This window comes from Furipterus horrens, unplaced genomic scaffold (assembly GCF_987537825.1).
Source record: "Furipterus horrens unplaced genomic scaffold, mFurHor1.1.pri manual_scaffold_2, whole genome shotgun sequence".
NCBI classification, from domain to species: domain Eukaryota; kingdom Metazoa; phylum Chordata; class Mammalia; order Chiroptera; family Furipteridae; genus Furipterus; species Furipterus horrens.
The window spans coordinates 152,647,153-152,668,340 of record NW_028327172.1 but is presented as its reverse complement, the minus strand read 5'-3'; the positions used below and the strand labels follow the sequence as shown (position 1 = coordinate 152,668,340).

Genomic DNA, 21,188 nt, shown 5'->3' with positions numbered 1-21,188 from the left:
AAGTCCACAGCACCAGAGTCAGGAAGAGGAGCCCACATCAGGATGTGAAAACAAGCAGGGATTCCCTCTACCAGAGAGATGGGAGTCTGCTAAAAAATCAGGCACCCTCTTAAAAGGTCGATGCACAGAATCACATTCAGAACCACTCATCCTGGGCTCCAGCAGAGGGTAGGAGGCTGGGAGGCTGGGAGTGGAATAATGTTGTGTGAGGATGGACTGGGTTGTGTGGCTCTGGGGAGAGAGCTGAAGGGACAGCCACAAGAGTCCCTGTGCTGAGTCCCTTTTCCAAACTTCAGATAGAATCTTTCTTGTGTTGAGCGCTCCCCTCCATAAAGAATCAGCCTGGGGAAATGCAATAGCCTCACCCTCCAGACTCCCTGTCACCTCTGCCCTGCGTGCTCATACCCTGTGGAAGAATCATCTGCCTGGGCCTGGGGTGTACAGGTGTAGGCTGACTCAGGTGAGAGACTGAGTTGTGTGGCTCTGGGGTGGAGAAATTCCCCCCATCTTCCTGTGAACCTGACTGGTGACACCCTCTTATGGGAGTTCAAATAACACCAACCTCCTGACTCCACGGAACCTTACCCTGCCTTGCCTGAACTTTCCAGGAGGTCCAGGCAGAATCCAGGACACACTGAGTTGTGTGCATCAAGGATGGGGACATTTTTCCCTAGCATGCCCAATGAGTGCAAAGCCCTCCCTAGACCTGGCCAAATCTTGGTCTCTTTGGGCCTGATAAATTCTGTTGGCCTCCCACTGATGACCCCAACACCCCACCCCACCGCAAAGGTCTGCAGGCACCTAGCAGGTGGCAGCTAGACTTGGTGCATTCTGGGATTATTGCTGAGTGGCTAGATCCAGCATTGGCACCAATTTTGAATCTGTATCAGTTTGGTGAACACCACTCACCCCTACATAGTGACTCACTGAGAAGGTACTTCATGCCAGAGGCTCTTTCAGTGACTAAGCCTAACAGGCAGCCAGCAGGTGGAGGCAGGTGGAGCTGATCTCCACGAGCTTGGGCCTTTTGCTGACCTTCCCCCAGGCTTGATGCTGAGGGAAGCTGGCCTTGATGCATAACTTGGCCCTTCCCACAGCCAGGACCAGAAGAGGCAGCCACAAACTGTAGATCACTTTGTAGCTCCAAACAGGTTGCTTAGGGTCGGTCACAGGCAGGGTCTGACATTGACTTACACCAGCGTACCTCTCAAAAGGCCTCTGAACAAAAACACTGAGTGGTCAACTTCAGACAACATCAGAGTAGGATCTAATAAGCTTCACAAGTGACACATCCAAAGGGAGATCTTGGCAGGCACCAGACCCTGCAGAGGCAAATTCCACTTTGTATGGCTAGCACCCACACATAAAAAGCTCATACACTGTGATCAAGTTCAATCCTAAGAGTCAACCACATGCACAGATAGGCCAATAGCAATTAAAACTCAACTTTAAAACGAGGGCTCACATGACCCACACAAAAAACATTCCTTGATTACCCAGTCAGGTGTTCAAGGAAACTGTGCCATTGGGTCTAGTAGGACACCTACTACATAAGTCTACCATACCAAGACTGGGAGACATAGCACATCTATCCAACACACAGAAACAAACACAGAGAGGCAGCCAAAATCAGGAACAAATAAACATGCCCCAAATGGAAGAACAAGATAAATCTCCAGATAAATAACTAAATGTAATGGAGGCAAGCAATCTATCAGATATACATTTGCAAACAATGGTGAAAAGGATGTTTAAGGAAGTTAATGAGAACTTCAGCAGCATGCAAAGGATATAGAGACCATAGAAAAGAACCAATCAGAAATAAAGAGTACAATGTCTGAAGTGAAAAATATAACAGAAGGTATAAAAAGTAGGTTAGATCAAGCATGGGGCCAAATCAGTGATTTGGAAGACAAGATAGCAGAAAACACCCAATCAGAGCAGCAAAAAGAAAAGTGAATTTTAAAAAGTGAGGATAGTTTAAAGCACCTTTGGTACAACATGAAGCATAACAAAATTTGCATCATAGGGGTTCCAGAAAGGATCAAGGGCATATTTGAATAAAAATGACTGAAAGTTTCCCTTTTCTGGTGAAGGAAAAAGATGCATAAGTCCAGGTAGCAAAGAGAGTCCCAAACGAGATGAACCAAAAGAGGCCCACACCAAGACAAATTATAATTAAAATGTCAAAGAGAGAATGTTAAAAGTAGCAAGAAAACAACAGTTAGTTACCCACAAAGATGCTCTCCTAAGACTATAAGCTGATTTCTCAACAGAAACAGTTCAGGCTAGAATGGATTGACAGAAAATATTTAAAGTGATGAAAAGAAAGGACCTACAGCCAAGACAACTTTCCCCAGCAAGACTATTATTTAAAGTTGAAGAGGAAGTAAAGAGATTTCCAGACAAGAAAAACCTAAAAGAGTTCATTACCACCAAACCACTTTACAAGACATATTAAAGGGTCTTCTTCAATAAGAAGAAAGAAAAAAAGGAGTATAGATATAAAGAATAGAATTGCAATAAATGCCTATCCATATCAATTAAATGTAAATGTCTTAAAAGCTCCAATAAAAACACATAGGATAGCTATATGGATGAGAAAACAAGTGCCATATGTATACTGTCTACAAGAGACCCATCTCAGAATGAAACACAGAGACTAAAAATAAAGAGATTGGAAAACACATTTCATGTAAATGGAAATGAAAAAATGCTGGGGTAGCAATAGTTATATCACACAGAATAGGATCTAAAACAAAGGCTATTTAAAAGACAAAAGCTCTAGCTGGTGTGGCTCGGTGGATTGAGCACTGGCCTGTGAACTGATGCCCAGTCAGGGCACATGCCTGGGTTACAGGCCAGGTTCCCCAGTTGGGGGCATGTGGAAGGCAACTGATCAATGTATCTCTCCCACAGCAATGTTCCTCTCCCTCTCTTCCTCCCTTCCCCTCTCCCTAAAAATAAATAAATAAAATCCTTTTAAAAAGACAGAAAAGGGCACTACAAAATGATAAAGTGATCAATCGCATCTAAATATATACAGAAAATCTTGATAAACATAAAGGATGAAATTGATAGTAATACAGTCATAGTAGGGGATTTTAACACTTCATTGACATCAATGGATAGATCTTTCAGGAAGAAAATCAATAAGGAAAACGCAGCCTTAAATGAAAGCCAGATCAGGTGAACTTAAACAATATCTTCAAAACAATTTATTCCAGAGCAGTAAAATACACATTCTTTTCAAGTGCACATGGGACATTTTCTAGGATAGACCTCAGGTTAGGACAAAAAACAAGTTTTAATAAATTTAAGAAGATTGAAAACATATCAAGCATCATCTCTGACCATAATAGTAGGAAACTAGAAATCAATTACAGGGAAAAGACTGAAAAACGTACAAACACATGGAGGCTAATTAACATGTTACAAAACCATAAATGGGTTAACAATGAAATTAAGGGAAAAATCAAAAGATACCTTGAGACAAATGAAAATCATGACACAACAACCCAAAATATATGGGACACAGTAAAAGCAGTCCTAAGAGGGAAATTCATAGTATTACAGGCTTACATCATGAAACAGGAAAAATCTCAAATAAACCACCTAATCTTACACTTAAAGAACTAGAGGAAGAACAACAAAGCCCTAATTGAATAGAAAAAAGAATGATAATGATCAGTGCAGAAATAAACAAAATAGAGTTGAAAAAATACAAAAGATCAATGAAACCAAGAGCTGGTTTTTTAAAAAGATAATCAAGATTGATAAACCTGTAACCAGAAACAAACTGCATCGTGAAAAGAGAGAGAGAGAGAGAGAGAGAGAGAGAGAGGACCCAAATAAATAAAATAAAAAATGAAAGAGGAGAAGTAACAATTGACACCAAAGAAGCACAAAGGATTGTAAGAAAATATTACAAACAACTATATGCTGACTAGTTGGACAATCTGGAAGAAATAAATTCCTAGAAACATACAATCTCCCAAAACTTAATCAAGAAGAAATAGAAAATCTGAACACATTGATTTCAACTAATGAAACTGAAGCTGTAATAAATTTTTAAAAACTCCCAACAAACAAAATTTCTTGACCAAATAGCATCAAAGGCGAATTTTACTGAACATTCAAAACAAAATTAATACCTATCCTTCAACAAGAATTCCTAAAAAATTCAAGAGGAGAGAAGGCTTCCAATTTTACTTTATGAGGCCAGCATTATCTTAATTCCAACACCAGATAAAGATGCTACAAGAAAAAAAAAGAACAATAACCCAAAAGTTGGTGGATTTTTGAACACTGATGCAAAACTCCTCAACAAAATATTAGCAAAACAGATCCAGCAATACATTTAAAAGATCATACACCATGATCCAGTGGGATTTATTCCTGGGATATATCTTTGCAAATCAATTAATAGGATACACCACATAAAAAATGTAAGATAAAAATTATATGATCATATCAATAAGGTGCAGAAAAGCATTTTATAAATCCAGCACCCATTTATGATAAAAAACTCTCATCGAAATAGAACTAGAGGAATCCTACCTCTTGTTCCTTAAGATCAGGAACAAGGCAGGGATGTCCACTATATTCACCATAGTACTGGAAGTCCTAGTCACAGCAATAAGAAAAGAAGAAGACATAAAAAGCATCCAAACTGGAAAGAAAGTAAAACTGTTGTTATTTGCAGATCACATGATACTTTATTTAGAGAACTTTAAAATACTTAACAAAAACTACTAGAGCTGATTAATAAATTCAGTAAAGTTGAAGGATACAAAATAAATATCCAGGAATTGGTTGCATTTTTATACACAAATAATGAACTATCTAAAAAGGAAACAATCCCATTTACGCTGGCCTCAAAAAATACCTAATAATAAATTTAAACAACAAAGTAAAACATCTGTACTTGGAGAATTATAAGATACTGAAGAAAGAACTTGAAGACGATATAAATAAATGGAAGCATAGACCATGCTCATGAATAGAAGAATGAACATTGTTAAAATGTCCATATTACCCAAAGCAATCTAGAGATTCAATGCAATTCCTATCAAAATGCCAATGATCTATTTTACAGAACTAGAACAAATAATCCAAAAATGTATGGAACAACAAACGACACCAAGTAGCCACAGCAATCTTGAGAAACTAGGAAAAAGTTGGTAGAATCATGCTACCTGATATCAAACTATACTACAAGGCCATAGTAAAAAAAAAAAAACAGCATGGTGCTGGCATAAAAATAGACATAAAATAGACATATAGATCACTGGAACAGAATAACCCAGAAATAAACACACATCTATATGGTCAAATAATATTTGACAAAGGAGGCAAGAACATACAATGAGGAAAAGACAATCTACTCAATAAATGGTGTTAGGAAAATTGGACAGATACATGCAAAAATAAAACTAGACCACCTTAAATCAAAATTGATCAAAGACATAAGTGTAAAACCTAAAACCATAAAACTCCTAGAAAAAAAATATAGGGAGTACACTCTTAAACATTTCTCTTAATGATATATTTTCTGATATATCTCTTTGGCAAGGGAAACAAAAGAAAAAATAAACAAATGGGACTACAAAACTAAAAGAGTTTTTGCACAGCAAAGGAAACCATCAACAAAATTTAAAGACAATCCACTGAACTGGAGAACATGTTTGCCAATGATACATCTGGTAAGGGATTAATAACCAAAATTTATAAAGAACTCATACAACTCAACACCAAGAAACCAAACAACCCAATTAAAAACTGGGCAGGGGACCCAAATAAATGTATCTCCAAAGAGGATATACAAATAGCCAACAGACATATGAAAAAAGGCTCAACGTCACTAATCATCAGAGAAATGCAAATTAAAACCACAATGAGAGATCACCTCACACCTATCGGAATGGCTATCATCAATAAAGCAACAAACAAGTATTGGCAAGGATGTGGAGAAAGGATACCCTTGTGCATTGCTGACTGGTGCAGCCACTATGGAAAACAGTATGGAGGTTCTCAAAAAATTAAAAATGAACCTGCCTTATGACCCAGTGATTCTACCTCTGGATATATATATGAAGAAACCAAAAAAAAAAAATAATTCTAAAGAATATGTGCACCTCTGTGTTGATTGCAGCATTATTTACAATAACCAAGCTATGGATGCAAATCAAGAGCCCATCAATAGATGACTGGAAAAAAAAAGTGGTGGTACATATATACAATGGAATATGACTTGCCCATAAAAAAGAAAGAAATCTTACTACTTGCGACAGCATGGATGGACCTAACGGGTGTTATGGTAAAGTGAAATAATTGAGTCAGAGAAAGACAAATACCATATGATTTCACTTATACATGGAATCTAAAGAACAATGTAAATGAACAAACAAAGCAGAAACAGACTCACAGATACAGAAAACAGACTGATTGCTGCCAGAGGGAAAGGGAATTTAGGGACTGAGTGAAAGACATTAAGGGTCTGAGAAGTACAGATTGGTAGTTACAAAATAGTCATAGGGATGTAAAGCTCAGCATAGGAAATATAGTCAATTATATTGTACTGTATGGTACCAGGTGGGTACCACTGGTGGGAGTCAGGGGAACACTTTGTAAAGTATATGATTGTCTAACCACTATGCTGAATACCTGAAACTAATACAAAATAATATTGAATCTAAACTGTAATAGAAGAATAAATAAATGTTATTAACAAAAACAAATAATAATAAAGATAGCCAAAGCTGTTAGAAGGACTTATAATTTTCACAAAGCACAACATTTTAGAATATTGGGTAAAAAGTCCTCTGTATGTCTTTGAAAGATCTGAATTAATAACCTCACAATAAAAGTATATGTAACTCCTCGGTGATGAAAACTTTGTCCAGTTCTGCTACCGATTTTAAGTGACGATAAAGTATATATCTGAGGAGACAACAGGTTTCATGCCTGCCCCTAGGATACCTGAACCAATGAGGGTTTTTGTTAAGGGCACATAGGTATGGGTAGGGCCAAATGATTATTTTGCTAAGGACCACATACTCTCTTGCAGCATGCATTGCTTCAAGACCAAGCCAGTGTGGCCGAGCAGATGGCTATGTGCGAGAGGGCAAGGAGCTGGAGTTCTATCTAAGGAAAATTAAGGCCAGGAAAGGCAAATAAATTCCCTTCCCTCCTTTCTTGAAAGTTTGTGCTTCAAAACAAAACAAGCTCATTTAATAAATGTGTTCTCTGCTTAAAAAATAAAAAAAAAAAAGTATATGTAACTCTAAACACACTGAATAAAATAACATCATGGTAGTAAAAGGCTGTGAATGTCGACTGACCTAAAGGTTTCTCACGTCAGTTTGTCCTCAAATCTAAATCATGGCTCTTCACATTAGTGTACACTGTTTTCAGAGTCTTCCACGCTCACCAGAAATGCTCTTAACTGTTTTTGTAACTCCAGTTCTAAACCTGAGAAGCCAAAATACCATGCTGTTTTGTTGTCCACAGTTGATTGGACTGGGTGTGGGTAGTTTCTCAAACAGGGCCAAACAGATTCCTTTCCCTGAGGTTCCTTGAATTGAAATTGAGAAAAATATGTGGACTGTCTCCCTGGGTGTCTGGAGAGTAAACCTTGCAGAAACAGCTGAGAAAACTGGAGAAACAGAGAAAGCCAACTCACAGAGAAAGAATACAATGAAAAGGAGACAGAAAGGAAGAGAGATGGCAGATGAAACAGAAGATGATAAAAACCTTTGATTCCCATGTTCTTAAGGCTCTGCTACTTTCTTGTCCATTAGATCTGTCAAATTTCCACGTATCTTACTTGATGCCTAAGATTATTTGAGTTATTTGTGTTGCGTGCAAGATATGGCATGCTTGTGTTTCCTTTCTTTTTATGGGACTTTGGATAAATCTCTTAGACTGTTAAACTAAAGCTTCTCAATCTTTCAAATGGGCACAGTAATGCCTGCATCACAGGGTTATTTGAAGGCTAAATGAAATAAAGAATAAAGCAGCTAGCCCAGCAGCAAACACTCTGTAATTGGCTGCTATTTTAAAAAGAGATTATCCTATAATGTACATTCTATAAAACACACATAGCTATTTACATTAAGTATTTGTTAGTCTAAGAAAAGCACTGACATCTCTTACAACTCAGCCTACTATTCTAATATTTGCTAATTATTCATTTAATGGGTGACTCCAATTATTTGGTGAAATTTAAAATAGAGGAACAGAAGAAATATATGGTACATGAATTCTCCACATAGACAGGACCTGCCCTTTTATTCACCACTCCCAGAATTCAGGACAGAGTAGGACAAGAGTCTCATAACCCTCACAGATACTATAAGAAGGGCCTTGTCAAAAACAAGTAAATGGACAAAATAATTACCAAGTGTGGTGAATGCTGTGAAAGAAACAAAAAGCACTGATTGAAGAGTAACTGAGGGATAAGCTACTTCAGCCAGGAAGTCCGAGAAAGCATCTTGGAATTGGTGCATCTAAACTAAGCATGTAGAGAGAAGGGTTTGCAAACAGAAAATGTGTGCTGAGGCCATCAGGACGGGTAATGATATATAATGGTTAATATTAGTTCATTTAGTTCATACTAGGGGTATTTTGTGCTCTGTGTGTGGAGTGTGTGTGTATACTAAAAAACCTGAATACATGAGCTTTGGACTTAATTTCAGCCTTTCCCACTTACTTATAACAAGTTTCTAAACCTACCGTTGGAAAATGTAGCTACCTTTATTAAAGTCTCTCTGAAGACAGAAATATAAACAATTTTTTAATCACAAAGCCATTTGGCTTACCTTCTTATTCTATAACTCTTACTAGTAATATGTTTAATTGGTATAAGTTAAGATTGTGAAGTTATGAGGGCAGTAAGAGAGTCCAGGAAATCATGAAAACTAAGGAGAGAAATAGAGCATTTGGGATGTACTTTCACAAGAGGATGGAGGGCTGTGACAGTCAGGACAAGGACCATTCCACCATAAAATAAGTATGTTCTCTGCTAAGTCCCACTCTCCTTCCCGCCTTCCCAAAGAGCTGCTCTGCCTGCTAAAAGTAGTTTCTCAACCAGGCTTCATCTTTCAAACAGCCTTAAACACCCATGCTCCCACACACACACCTGTGCCTTGGGGACCTTCAGGTTTACCTGGCAATGGGACTTAAGAGAACAGACCCCAGAATCCTATTTCTTTGGTCTTTTCCTTATAACCTGGGTGATTTGGGACAAGTTACTTAATTTCTATGAAACTGTTTCTTTGTAAAATGGAAATGATAATAATAACTGTCTTAGTGGATAATGGAAAAGATTTAAAGAAAAACTGTGTGTAAATATGCCTTTAGAATAGTATCCGGCACATAGGAAGCTGAATAAATGAAAAAGATATTCTTTTCATTATTATCTAGTTCTTTTGCTACACTTACACACAACTCTTTTTCATCTGTACTCCCCTTTAGCTTTCAAGAAGGTGAAGGAAGTTTATTTTGCTGGGAGTGGGGTGGTGGTAACTTAGCAGAAGCAAGGTGAATTCATCATAGTGAAGCAGAGCCAGAATGCACAGAGACAGATACCCTATTTAATATACTATCTTCAAAGCAGTAAGCCTTGAAAGTAGGAATATAAGATCTGAGACTCCTGGTAATACAATTAATTTTATTGCCTTTGAAAGGATATCAAAGAATATACTATATGTCTTCTAGAATAATGTTTCCTAAACTAATTTCCTGTTAGCAGAAAAACAGGTAATATTTGTAAATGGGACAAAGCTGCCTGTGACCAGGAGGCAAATGTTCTGGGGTCTTTCCCCAAGGGCTAAGCACTTGATAGTAGTCAAAGTACATCCCAGACAGAAGGTGGCAGCAGCACCTTGGTACTTGTGAGAAATGCAGAATCTCAGGCCTGACACTAGACCAAGTGGCTCAGAATCTGAATCTTAACACCATTTCCACATGAGTCACACTTACAGTGAAGTGTGAGGAGTGCTGGATAAGGAGCACACTTAACTAATACTTAGAAAAAGGAATCAAACAATACTGAAATAGTCCTTCCATGGTTGCCTTTATTATCTAGTCAAATTTGATATAGTTTTAGTATTTTCTGCAAAATTGACTTAGATGTGTACTAAATGTATATTAAATATATAAATGCAATTTAATTTTAAAACTTTATAAACTTTCTATAAAAATTGCTAAAATTCCTGATTTGGGATCAGAACATGTGACCACTATAATTCTAAGACCTTATATATTTATATTATTATTCCAAACCACCATTTAAACATGAAAATCCTTAAGTATTCTATTCTCAGTATCAAACAACCCAATTAAAAATGGTCAAAAGGTTTTGGACACTTTACCAAAGGAGTTATACAGTGAACATAGAAGCACAGGAAAAGATGTTCTACATTGTTATTCATTAGGAAACTGACATTGAAATCATGAGATACCATTACACACCTATTAGAATGTCTAAAATAACAAATAATTAACATATCAAGTGTTGGTGAGGATGCTGTCATGCGTGGCTGGTGGGAATGCATTATAATGACACAGCCACTTTGAAAAACAGTTTGGTAATTCCTTAAAAAGTTAAACATCTACCTACCAGATGACTCAGCTGTTCACGCCTAGGTGTTTATTCCAGAGGAGTGAAAGCATATGTACACATCAAGATTTGTATACAAAGGTTCATTGCAGCTTTATTTGTAATAACCCCAAGTTGGAAGTAACTAAATGTCCATCAACAATGAAAGGATAAACAAACTGTGATGGAATGCTGTTTGGCAATGAAGGAGTGGACTACTGATACATGTAAGAGCATGGATGAATATGAAAATAATTAAGCTGAGTGAAGGAAGCCAAACAGAAAAAGAAGTACATACTATATGATCCTATTTAAGTTCAGTTCTAGAAAATGCAAACTAATCTATACTGACAGAAAGCAGATCAGTGGTTGCTCCAGGACAAAGAAGGGCAAGAAAGAGGGTTTACTGGATATGTGTGTGTGTCAAAACTTATCAAATTTTACATTTTAAATATGTGCATGTGTATGTCAATTATACCTTAATAAAGCTATTACATTTTTATGTTGAAAATAAAAAAGAAATAAAAACATTTGATATATGTATTGATACTAAGTTGAACATGCTAAACTGAAATCGAACTTACTGAAACCCTTAAGCAGTCATAGATTCCTTTCTCACTTTAAAGAAAAAAATGCAAATAATAAGAAAAAGGTAAATCAGAAACTCTATATGTGGTATCAACACACAGTCACTGATACTTAATAGTCCTACTAAGTAATTTAATTCCCACCAAGTGGACAATCCCCAGCACTCAAGGAAATATCTGAAATTTGAGGGAAGTACTCAAAACCACAAAGGCACATTAAGAGGTTCAATTAATAGAAAATATTATAGTTCAATCAAACATTAACTATGTAGACTACATATAGACACTGAAATCTTGGGTGATGTCAGTCTCTAAAGTCTATTTACTTGACTAAAAAGCTTTAATGATACTTTCTTTTCCTGTGCCAGGCTTCAAAAAACTGTGGGGTGTGTTTCTCCCAGGGTCATCTTCCTGATTCTCTGGACCACCACTCTACCTGCTGAGTCTGTGAGGCAGCCAGGACAAGCCTTCCAGTTTTATCCAAATGTAAGAGGTCTCCACTTGCTCTCTCACTGATGGACCCACTTCTGCTTATATTTTCTGCAATTTCTTAAATTCTCTGCTCTCCAGAAAGTTATAGGCCATAACATGGCTTTCACTTGCATGGTATAGACATGTGCAAAAAAAAAAAAAAAAAAAAAAAAAAAAAAAAAAAAAATTCCAGTATCACCACTGGAAGGGAGCTTAATGCCTTCTATAGGTGCTCCTCATCTTTCTATTCGATCATTTTTCTGTCTTAGGACATGGCTTGCTTTGCTCTGTTTTTCCTGTAACTTCTTTCTCTTACTGTCCTATGTTACAGTTTTGTTATAATTTTCAAATAACTTTGGTATGTATCCTAGATTTCTTATATTTTCAACAGAGTTATCATCAGCTCAGCATCCACATTCATAAGGTCTTGTGATGATACAAGACCCTGTGCTGATATTTTTCAGGTCTGTGTGCAATCAAAAAGGGCATAAGGATTGAATTATTCCTATCACATTGTATTTACTAGACCAGGGGATTTACTAGTTCACAGAAGAGATTCTTACCAGCAAAGGCTTGAACACAAGATTCTTTTTCAACATAAGTGAATCAGGAAATTTTGACTGTTTAGTAGTGTTTGAACACAAATCCTTTGGAAACTCACTCTTCTGTTGGCTCCTAGAATACCTGATTAACCTAGTAACTCCCTGGGTTTACCCTAACAGTTCTTCCTATGTCACATGCTCTGTGAGTGAAAATGTAGAGATTTCTCAGGCCTTTCTAAACTCTGTGCCAAAAACATCTCATCCGCACTCACCATGGCTTAATTCCTCTTCACTGATACTTCCTGAAATTTCTCCTCTCTCCTGTCTCTAAACTTGTGCTATTCAATAAAAAATCTACTGGCCACTGGTGGCAACCTGAAATGTAGCCAGTCCAAATTGAGATGTATTGTAAAACACAGTTTTGGGATACTTAATATACACAACAAAGTAAAGTATTAGTATTTTTCATATTGATTATATGTTGAAATAATATCTTGGATATATTGGGTTAAATAAAATATATTACTAAAATGAATTTCACCTGTTCCTTTTATGTTTTCTTAAATTCTGGCTACCAGAAAATGTAGTATTACATATGTGGCTTACATTACACTCTTACTGGACAGCACTGTCTGACTGAAAATTCAAACTGACCATTTAAACTGAACATTAGAAAGTGAACTCAATGTGTTCCAGACCCTCAATCCTGCTTCTTCACTGTAATGATAGAATTAACATAAGTTGGCATGGGACAGATCCACTGCATGACATCAGCCACTGCTGCTGAGGACACTGAACAACGAAGGAAGCTACTCTGGAATAAATTACTTATGAATGGGGTGACGAGATGACTGGAAATTGTCAACGAGTCTGTCAACATTGCTCCTGAGCAGCTGCAGCAGGAATGTTTGCAGACCTGGGAAATAACACTACACGCACTTGACTAGAAAGGTTCCGCAGCAATTAGGAATAAAAACAGCCAGGGTTTGCCAAAATAGCGGATGAAATTTATATGCATTTTGTGTCAGAAATGTTAGCAGTGACACATTGTGACAAATTCACTTCAGGTATTTTAACCATCCTACTGTGCCAAATATTTTATTGCATTATCTTGGCTAAGAAATCTCTTCATCTAGCCCAAAACCTGGAGTTATTTTGACTCAACCCTTTTCTTTATTCTCCAAATCCAAGCAAGTACCAAACTCCAGTTTTCTACCTAAACCCAGTATGACACATATTTTTTTTCCTTTTTAAAGAAAACCAGAGAATGTTTTCTCCATGGCCCCAAGAGAGAGAGCCCAGGGTAAGACTTGCCTCTACAGAGTAACATTAAAAAAAAAAAGTCCTAGCTTTACAGTTATCCTCTAGCAGAAATAGCAGGTAGTTAGGAAAGTAAACAGACAAGGCAGAGAGGCCCTCCAGGTATCATAAAATGACCTGGGAAAGGGTCTAGAGTGCAACAGATGCTTCCTTTGCTTTTCTCTTTCCTATCCCCTCACTCTAATTGTTTTCATTGTCTTCTTTGTGTAATGCATATAAGCTGTATGGGTGAGTGAACACAGTTTCAACACTCTTCATAGCAGAATACAATCCATAAATGATCTGGACTATCTATTGACTTGCATTAGAAGAAATAATTGAGAGTTGCATATCCCCCTGGCATATATGTCAATTGAATGGTAAATGCAAACTTTATTAAATTTAAAATTTTTCTGAGTAGTCTAGATATATTCTTTTCTTAAAGTAACTGGCAATTGTTTAAGCATACTTTATATGTCAGATATTTTACCGGACTAATTAAATTTTATAACTTCATTTTTTTTTTACTGTATATGAGTACTTACAGCATGCAAGTCCTGTCCAAGAATTGAATGTATACAGTAATTTAAAATTGGAAATGTCTTCTTTTTGAAGTGTGACCATAACCATATAGAAGTGACAGCATTTTTATTATTCGCTAGCAACTTGGAGTTAGCATTCCAATAATTTTTTTATAATTTACTTTGAAAATTTAGTGCTTAGTTTAAAAGGTGCTTTTTATGCCAGCTTTTTGCTTGAAGTAACTAATTTGACTTATGTGCTGTAATAACAGATTTATAATGAAAAGGTTGACACATTTATATGTAAATTGAGTTTAATTTCAGAAAAATTAACATTAAACTATAATAGATTTGAAAGCTAAAAAATCGCTTCAAAAATTATCAATTGGCATTTTAAGAGTCTTATTCCTACTCAAATGTTTCATATTCAGCATGTATAAATTTGACCAGATATGATTAACTGGAGATTTTATTAACTCTTGTTTAAAAGATCAAGCCCATTTCAAAACATAAATGCATTGTCACAGGCTCCAACTGAGGTAATAAACAGTACAATAAAATTATATTGTACAAGGAAACATGCTGTAAAAAAGAAATAATACTTTAAATCAATTTTTCCTAGCACAGGTAAGCTGTTCATGTATTCTTAAGTATTTTTATATTTATTGTCATAAAAATATTCTATTCACAAGCTCTAAGGCAGCTTCTACATAATGCATAGATACATTACAATTTGTGTACAGAAACTCTCCTGTGTGTATATTGGTGAAAGGGAAAGAAAATTTGATACACAGATATATTTTTGAAAAAATGTGTCTTTGAATTGGTGCTTTCACATTATGGTTAAGACTGACAAACTGCAGACAAGCGGCTGTTTCAGTCAGCTCCTTTGTTGTTTAGTTGGTGCCTATATTTTATTATTTAAGTGCTAAATAAATCACATATTAAACAGAATTACTAATACTACTGATTGTTCCTACACTGTACATTTTCTTTAATCAAATTCAAATAATGGAATGACTACTTATTTTATTGAGTACATTTTATAGTCTTTGATTTAGACAAATTCCCTCTCCACGCAACTCTTTGGGCAGCATAATCCATGATAACACATGGTTCAACGGCAGCTCTGATCCAATAAGGAGCCAGTTTTGTGCATCCAAATACCCCCTTTAGTAAAACTGTCATATTACTGAAGTTTCTTCCCAGCCCACTTTGCGTAACTGTGCAAAACAACAAAGCCAGCCCACTGTACCTTGACTGCACCATTCTCGTGCATGGTGATGCAATTATCAGCATCCTCTGAGAGTTGGTACAAGGCTTGAGCTGTTGCTCGATGCACATCAACGTCATTAGATTTCAAGTAACGCACCAATGGAGCCACTGCTTTGTTTTCACCGAAGGCCACTCGATTTCTGCCCCACATACAGCAGCATGAAATGGCTTCTGCTAGATGACGCCTGAGTTTATCATTATTCTGCATAAAGGAAAGAAATGGTAGTATATGTATTAAAATGACCCTGGGAGATCATGTTTATGCATTAGATGTTTATCACCCACTAAGATGCCAATGAGTCAAGAGACAAGGGCGAGCTGGCTACTCAGGAATTGTCTTAAAGAGAACTAGTATTTTGGTGGGTCACAAACAGACGAAGTTTCAATCCTGATTTCTCATTTTATGAACTGAACATTGTCAGTAAACTCAAAGGTGATCAGGGGCCTGGCATTAGTTATTTGTTGGGTATTATTATTATTATTTGCTCAAGGCTCAACTTCCTTTTCAGTAAATATACTCAGAAGAAAGAATTATAGATCTGTAAGTGGTTTAATAATAAATATAATTAAGGGCTATAGGACATTCTTAAGGGAGCATTTCATTTAACTGGGATAAATGGATTAATTCTTCTTCATCACACTATATTAATAATACACCTTGATTCCCAAGAAGGAGAAGATGGTATAGCAAACTATGATGTGTTTTGAATCTGCCATTTTCCTTTCTGTATTCTTTATGACACTATATCCTTCTTTTTGTGTGTAATTAATTGTATAGGTATGATACAACTGAAAAAGGATACAGTATTCTGTTTATTAATCATACTGCTCTCTTGATTTAGGCAACAACTTGGTTTCCCTAACTGAATCTGGCAGGTATTCTTAGGAACTCAGTATTAGACCGGCCTTTCTAGACCAAACATCCTTCCAATGACTGAATTTCTGGTCTATGACTTTTCTGCCAAGTGGTAGTTCAGGCTATGCTCAAATAGTTCTGGTCATGGTGAAGTCATTATCTCTCAAGGCTGCTTATTATATGTGACACAGCTCTGGATAAACAGTACAGCGACTGCCAAAGTCTCCTAGCTTAAGAATGCCATTGATCCAAGCATGCTAAGGTGGGGAAGGCACATTTAATTTCTAAAGTTGGCATGAACAATCATCTTAAGGATAATAATAATGATGTGAAAATGATAGTTAACACTTCTACAATAGCATATTTGTCACCAGTTTACTTGCCAGTAAAAACAGCCTCTATTTGACAAGGTACTTACATATTAACACTGTACAGTTTAAAATATACTTTAACATTTATTAGTCTCAGAGAAATTAAATCAATTAACCAAAATCTCATACTTCATAAGTGATGAATAGTAAACTTGAACCCAGGTGTCTGACCTTAAGTACATTGTTTTTGCTTCTACACCATGATGTCTTATGAAAATTTGCTTTTATAAAAGGACATATTACTTACTGTATTTGCCAGTTTGGACAATAAAGGGACAACTCCGTGATCTGTAATAACAGCTAAATTTTCTTGATCTTTTGCTATATTGGTAATAGCAGCACATACACTTGCCAAAACTTCTTTATTATCTGATTTCAGGAGATTGACAACAAGCTCCAAACCACCAACAAAGGAACGAACCATTTCTCCAGCATCCTAGATAATAACAAAAATAAACATGGTATCAATAATAAACTGATATTTATCATTTTTAAATCAAAAAGTAATGATAAAGCTGTGAAGTATGTCTGTGCCATTAAAAAATTCAGTTGTATTTATCTCTATATTATACATAATTTCTATGTATGTATTTATGCATAAAGCATGTATGTATACAGACACATATACACACAATTCAGTTTTAAAGAACATTGTTGAACAACGATTATGAATCAGTGTGCTAACTACTGGAGTTTTAAAGGTTAATAAAATACAGTTGAATTTTATTATTTGCAGTTGATATGTTCTATAAAATCATCAGAAAATGGAATTAGTGAATACTGAACCATTCCTCCTAAGGGAAATACAGTGTTAGGATCCTGCAAGCCTCTGTTTTTCTGTTTAAAGGCATCTTATTTCATATATTGTTAATTCTTTGACACTGAATTCATGGATAACACACTATAACATGTGCCTGAATGAAGCTCATCTAACACATGTATTTTCTCCATAAGGCTTATTACAGCCTTCTTGTGCTTAGAAACACTAGAAAAAAATTTAGCCCTATTCTTGCAGGCCATTTTAAACAGTAAAATCATTTAAAAAAACATACAAAAATGTGGCACTAAGTAGACTAGAAAATGGATAATTTATTAACAGTATGAGAGCTGAAACATGAAGGCAGAGTGTCATTTTGTTTAAACTTAGCTGAGAACCTGCCTATTGGGCAACTCAAAGTTTTCCCCTCTCTGTGCATGTCCAAGAATAACCAAGAAAGTGGCATGAATATTGATTTTGGAAAAACACACCAATACATTTTAGCTTCTTCTGGTGTATGGTGTTAAGATGATGGTCTAGTTCCTTTTCTTTTTTTTGCATGTACCAGTCCAGTTCTCCTCCCACCATTCATTGAGGAGACCGTCTATTCCACAGTATGCTCTTGCCTCCTTCGTCAAATATCAATTGACCATAAAGACATGGGTCTATTTTGGGCTCTCTCTTCTGTTCCATTGATCTATGCATCTGTACTTATGTCAGTCCCAGACTGTTGTGATTACAGTGGCCTTGTAATATAGCCTGATATCAGGTATTGGGATCCCTCCAACTTTGTTCTTCTTTCTCAAGAATGCTGAGGCTATTCAGGATCTTTTTTTGGGGGGGAGTTCCATATAAATTTTTGAAATATTTATTCTATATCTGTGAAATATGAAATTAGTATTTTAATAGGAATCACATCGAATCTATAGATTAGTTTGGTACCATGGGCATTTTAATGATATTAATCCTTCCAATCCATGAACACAGTATATCCTTCCATTTATTTATATCTTCCTCAGTGCCTTCTGACCCAGCGATTACACTGCTGGGAATATACCTGAAGAATCCCAAAACATCAATTCAAAAGAATTTATGTCCCCCCATCACTTTAATAGCAGTGCTATTTACAATAGCCAATATTTGGAAACAGTCTAGGTGCCAATCAGTAGATGAGTGAATAAAATAACTGTGGTTCATCTACACAATGGAATACTACACAGCAGAAAGAAAGAAGGAATTGCTACCTTTTGCGACAGCATGGATGAAACTGGAGACTATTATGCTAAGTGAAACAGGCCAGTTGGTGAAAGACAAATACAATATGATCTCACTTATATGAGGAATCTAATGAACAAAATAAACTAATGAGCAAAATAGAACCAGTGGCATGGAATCATGGAACAGACTGACAGCTGTAAGAGGCGAAGGGGGAGGCAGGAACTGACTGAAAGAAGGTGAAGGGATTAGTCAAAGAATATACATGAAGGACCCATGGACATAGACAAGGGTGAGGTTATTGACTATGGAAGGGGGGGCGGACTGGGTGGAGGGGGGCAAAGGGGGGAAATTTGAAACAACTGTAATGGCATAAACAATAAAATATTTATAAAAATAAAATAAAATGTTAGTGTAAAAAATTTTAGCAAGAAAGTGAATTCCTGACACATTATTAGTTACAAAACATTTTAGCAATTAGGCAAATTTCTGAGTGATTCAAATTTGTGAATAAGATGGATTGACTGTATTTCCTTTTGCCATCATGTTGCTTGCAATCTATGGCGAATACAGGCATTAAGAAATTACAAGTCTAATGAAGAGCCCTAAGAGGGAAGAGGTAAAGAGATTGTAAATACATCCAACAAGGGAATTTCAGCTGGTGTGAAGATTTAAGGACTGATTCTCAAGAGGACCAAAAGGGTATTTGTAAACTAAGGCCTGATGCCCAGGGGAATTCTGGGTGGAGAAATCATGGTAAAATAAAGGTCTGAAAGTGGAAGAGAAAGTGACTTTTTTCTCTAGTTCGAAATGGTTAAAAAGCATAAAATATGAAAGAGAGGATGGGGAAAATGAGACTTAGGGGGGTGATATCTTTTTTTTTTAAAGTACATTTTATTGATTATGTTGTTACAGTAATCCCAATTTTTTCCGCTTTGCTCCCCTTTGCCCAGTACCCCCTTTCCCTCCAGCAATCCCACCCCCCTTAGTTTGTGCCCATGGGTCGTGCATATAAGTTCTTTGCCTTCACCCTTTCCTATATTATTCTTAACACCTCCCTGTCTATTTTGTACCAATCGACTGTGCTTCTTAGTCCCTGCACCATTTCCCCATTTCTCCCCCACCCTCGTCCCAGCTAATAACCCTCCAAATGATCCCCATACCTATGATTCTGTTCCTATTCTGGTTTGCTTAGTTGAATTTTAATACCCTATTTCCAGACAGAAAATCAACAAGGAGTTGGTGGCCTTAAATGATACACTTGAGCAAATGAATTTAATTAATATATTCAGAGAATTTCATCTGAAAGCAGAAGAGTGAACATTCTATCCAAAAATACATGTAACGTTTTATAGGATAGATCACATGTTAGAACACAAAACAAGTCTCAATAATTTTAAGAAGATTGGAATCATATCAAGTATTTCTCTGACCACAATAGTATGAAACCAGAAATCAGTCACAAGAAGAAAACTGAAAAAATACACAAAGACATGAGAGCTAAATAACATATTATTAAACAATAAATGGGTTAACAATGAGATCAAGGAAGAAATCAATAGATACCTTGAAACAAATGAAAATGAGAACTCAGCAACCCAAAACCTGTAGGACACAGGAAAAGCAGTCCTAAGAGGAATTTTGTTTTTATGTTTTAGATTCAACTGTTGATAGTTGTCTTTGTTGTCATTTTAGTGTTCATAGTTTTGATCTTTTTCTTAAGTAAGTCCCTTTGACATTTCATATAATGGGTTGGTGATGATGGACTCCTTTAGCTTCACCTTGTCTGGGAAGCACTTCATCTGCCCTTCCTTTCCAAATTATAGCTTTGCTGGATAGAGTAATCTTGGTTGTAGGTTGCTCTTCATCACATTGAATACTGCTTGCCAGTCCCTTCCTGCCTGCAAAGTGTCCTCTGAGAAATCCACTGATAGTCCTATTGGCACCCACTGTAGGCAACTCTCAACCTCTCTCTTGCTGCCCCCAGGACTCTCTCTTTATCTTTCATCTTTGGCATCTCAATCATGGTGCATCCTGGTGTGGTCCCCTCTGGGTCCAGCTCACCCAGGATCCTCCATGCTTCCCGGACCTGTATGCCCATCTCCTTGACAAAATTTGGGAAGTTTTCTGCATTTTTAAAAAATTCTTGCTTCCTCATTCTGCACTAGTTGACTGTTTTTTTCCTCCTTATGTTCCAAATCATTCATTTGAATCCTGGTTTCCTTCCCTTCACCATTGGTTTTGTGTGGATTTACCTTCATTTCACTTAGCATAGGCTCCACTACTTCTCTTATGTGTTTGCCGTACTCAAGCATATCTGTCAAGCCTGTGAGCACCTTTATCACCAGTGTTTGGAATTCTGCATCTGTTCGGTTGTCTATCTCCTCATCTGTGAGGTTGGCTATCTCCTCATCTGTTAGGTTGGCTATCTCCTTGTCGCTTAGTTCTCCCACTGGAACCTTGATCCGTTCCCCCTTTTGGGCCATACTTCTCTGTCTCCTCATTCTGATAGGCTCCTGTGTTTGTTTGCCTCCTCGTCCCAGATAGAGCTGTCGCTCCTGTTACATTGTAAGGGGTGGAGTCTCAGTGATTCTTCAGTACAAGGCGACCTGTTTCACCATGTTGTGGCACTGTATGTCGGGGAGGGGTCCAAGAGGAAACAATGCTGCCTGCCCAGCACTCGCCCCTTTT

The 21,188-nt window shown here is 36.7% G+C and overlaps 1 protein-coding gene and 1 non-coding gene across 3 annotated transcripts in view; one reads left to right on the top strand and one right to left on the bottom strand.

The window, feature by feature from the left end:
* Nucleotides 1–21,188, bottom strand: part of ODAD2 (outer dynein arm docking complex subunit 2) — a 229,088-nt gene that overhangs the window by 38,768 nt on the left and 169,132 nt on the right. For both annotated transcript variants that reach the window (XM_090268050.1, XM_090268051.1), the window contains 2 exons: nucleotides 16,773–16,961; nucleotides 15,279–15,500 (listed from right to left, as the gene is read on the bottom strand). In XM_090268050.1, the coding sequence (XP_090124176.1) occupies nucleotides 15,279–15,500; nucleotides 16,773–16,961 (411 nt within the window). The remainder of the gene's footprint in view (nucleotides 1–15,278; nucleotides 15,501–16,772; nucleotides 16,962–21,188) is intronic.
* Nucleotides 6,881–6,951, top strand: LOC150019744 (small nucleolar RNA SNORD38). The gene has a single exon (XR_016509490.1). It is a non-coding gene; the product is annotated as a small nucleolar RNA SNORD38 (small nucleolar RNA).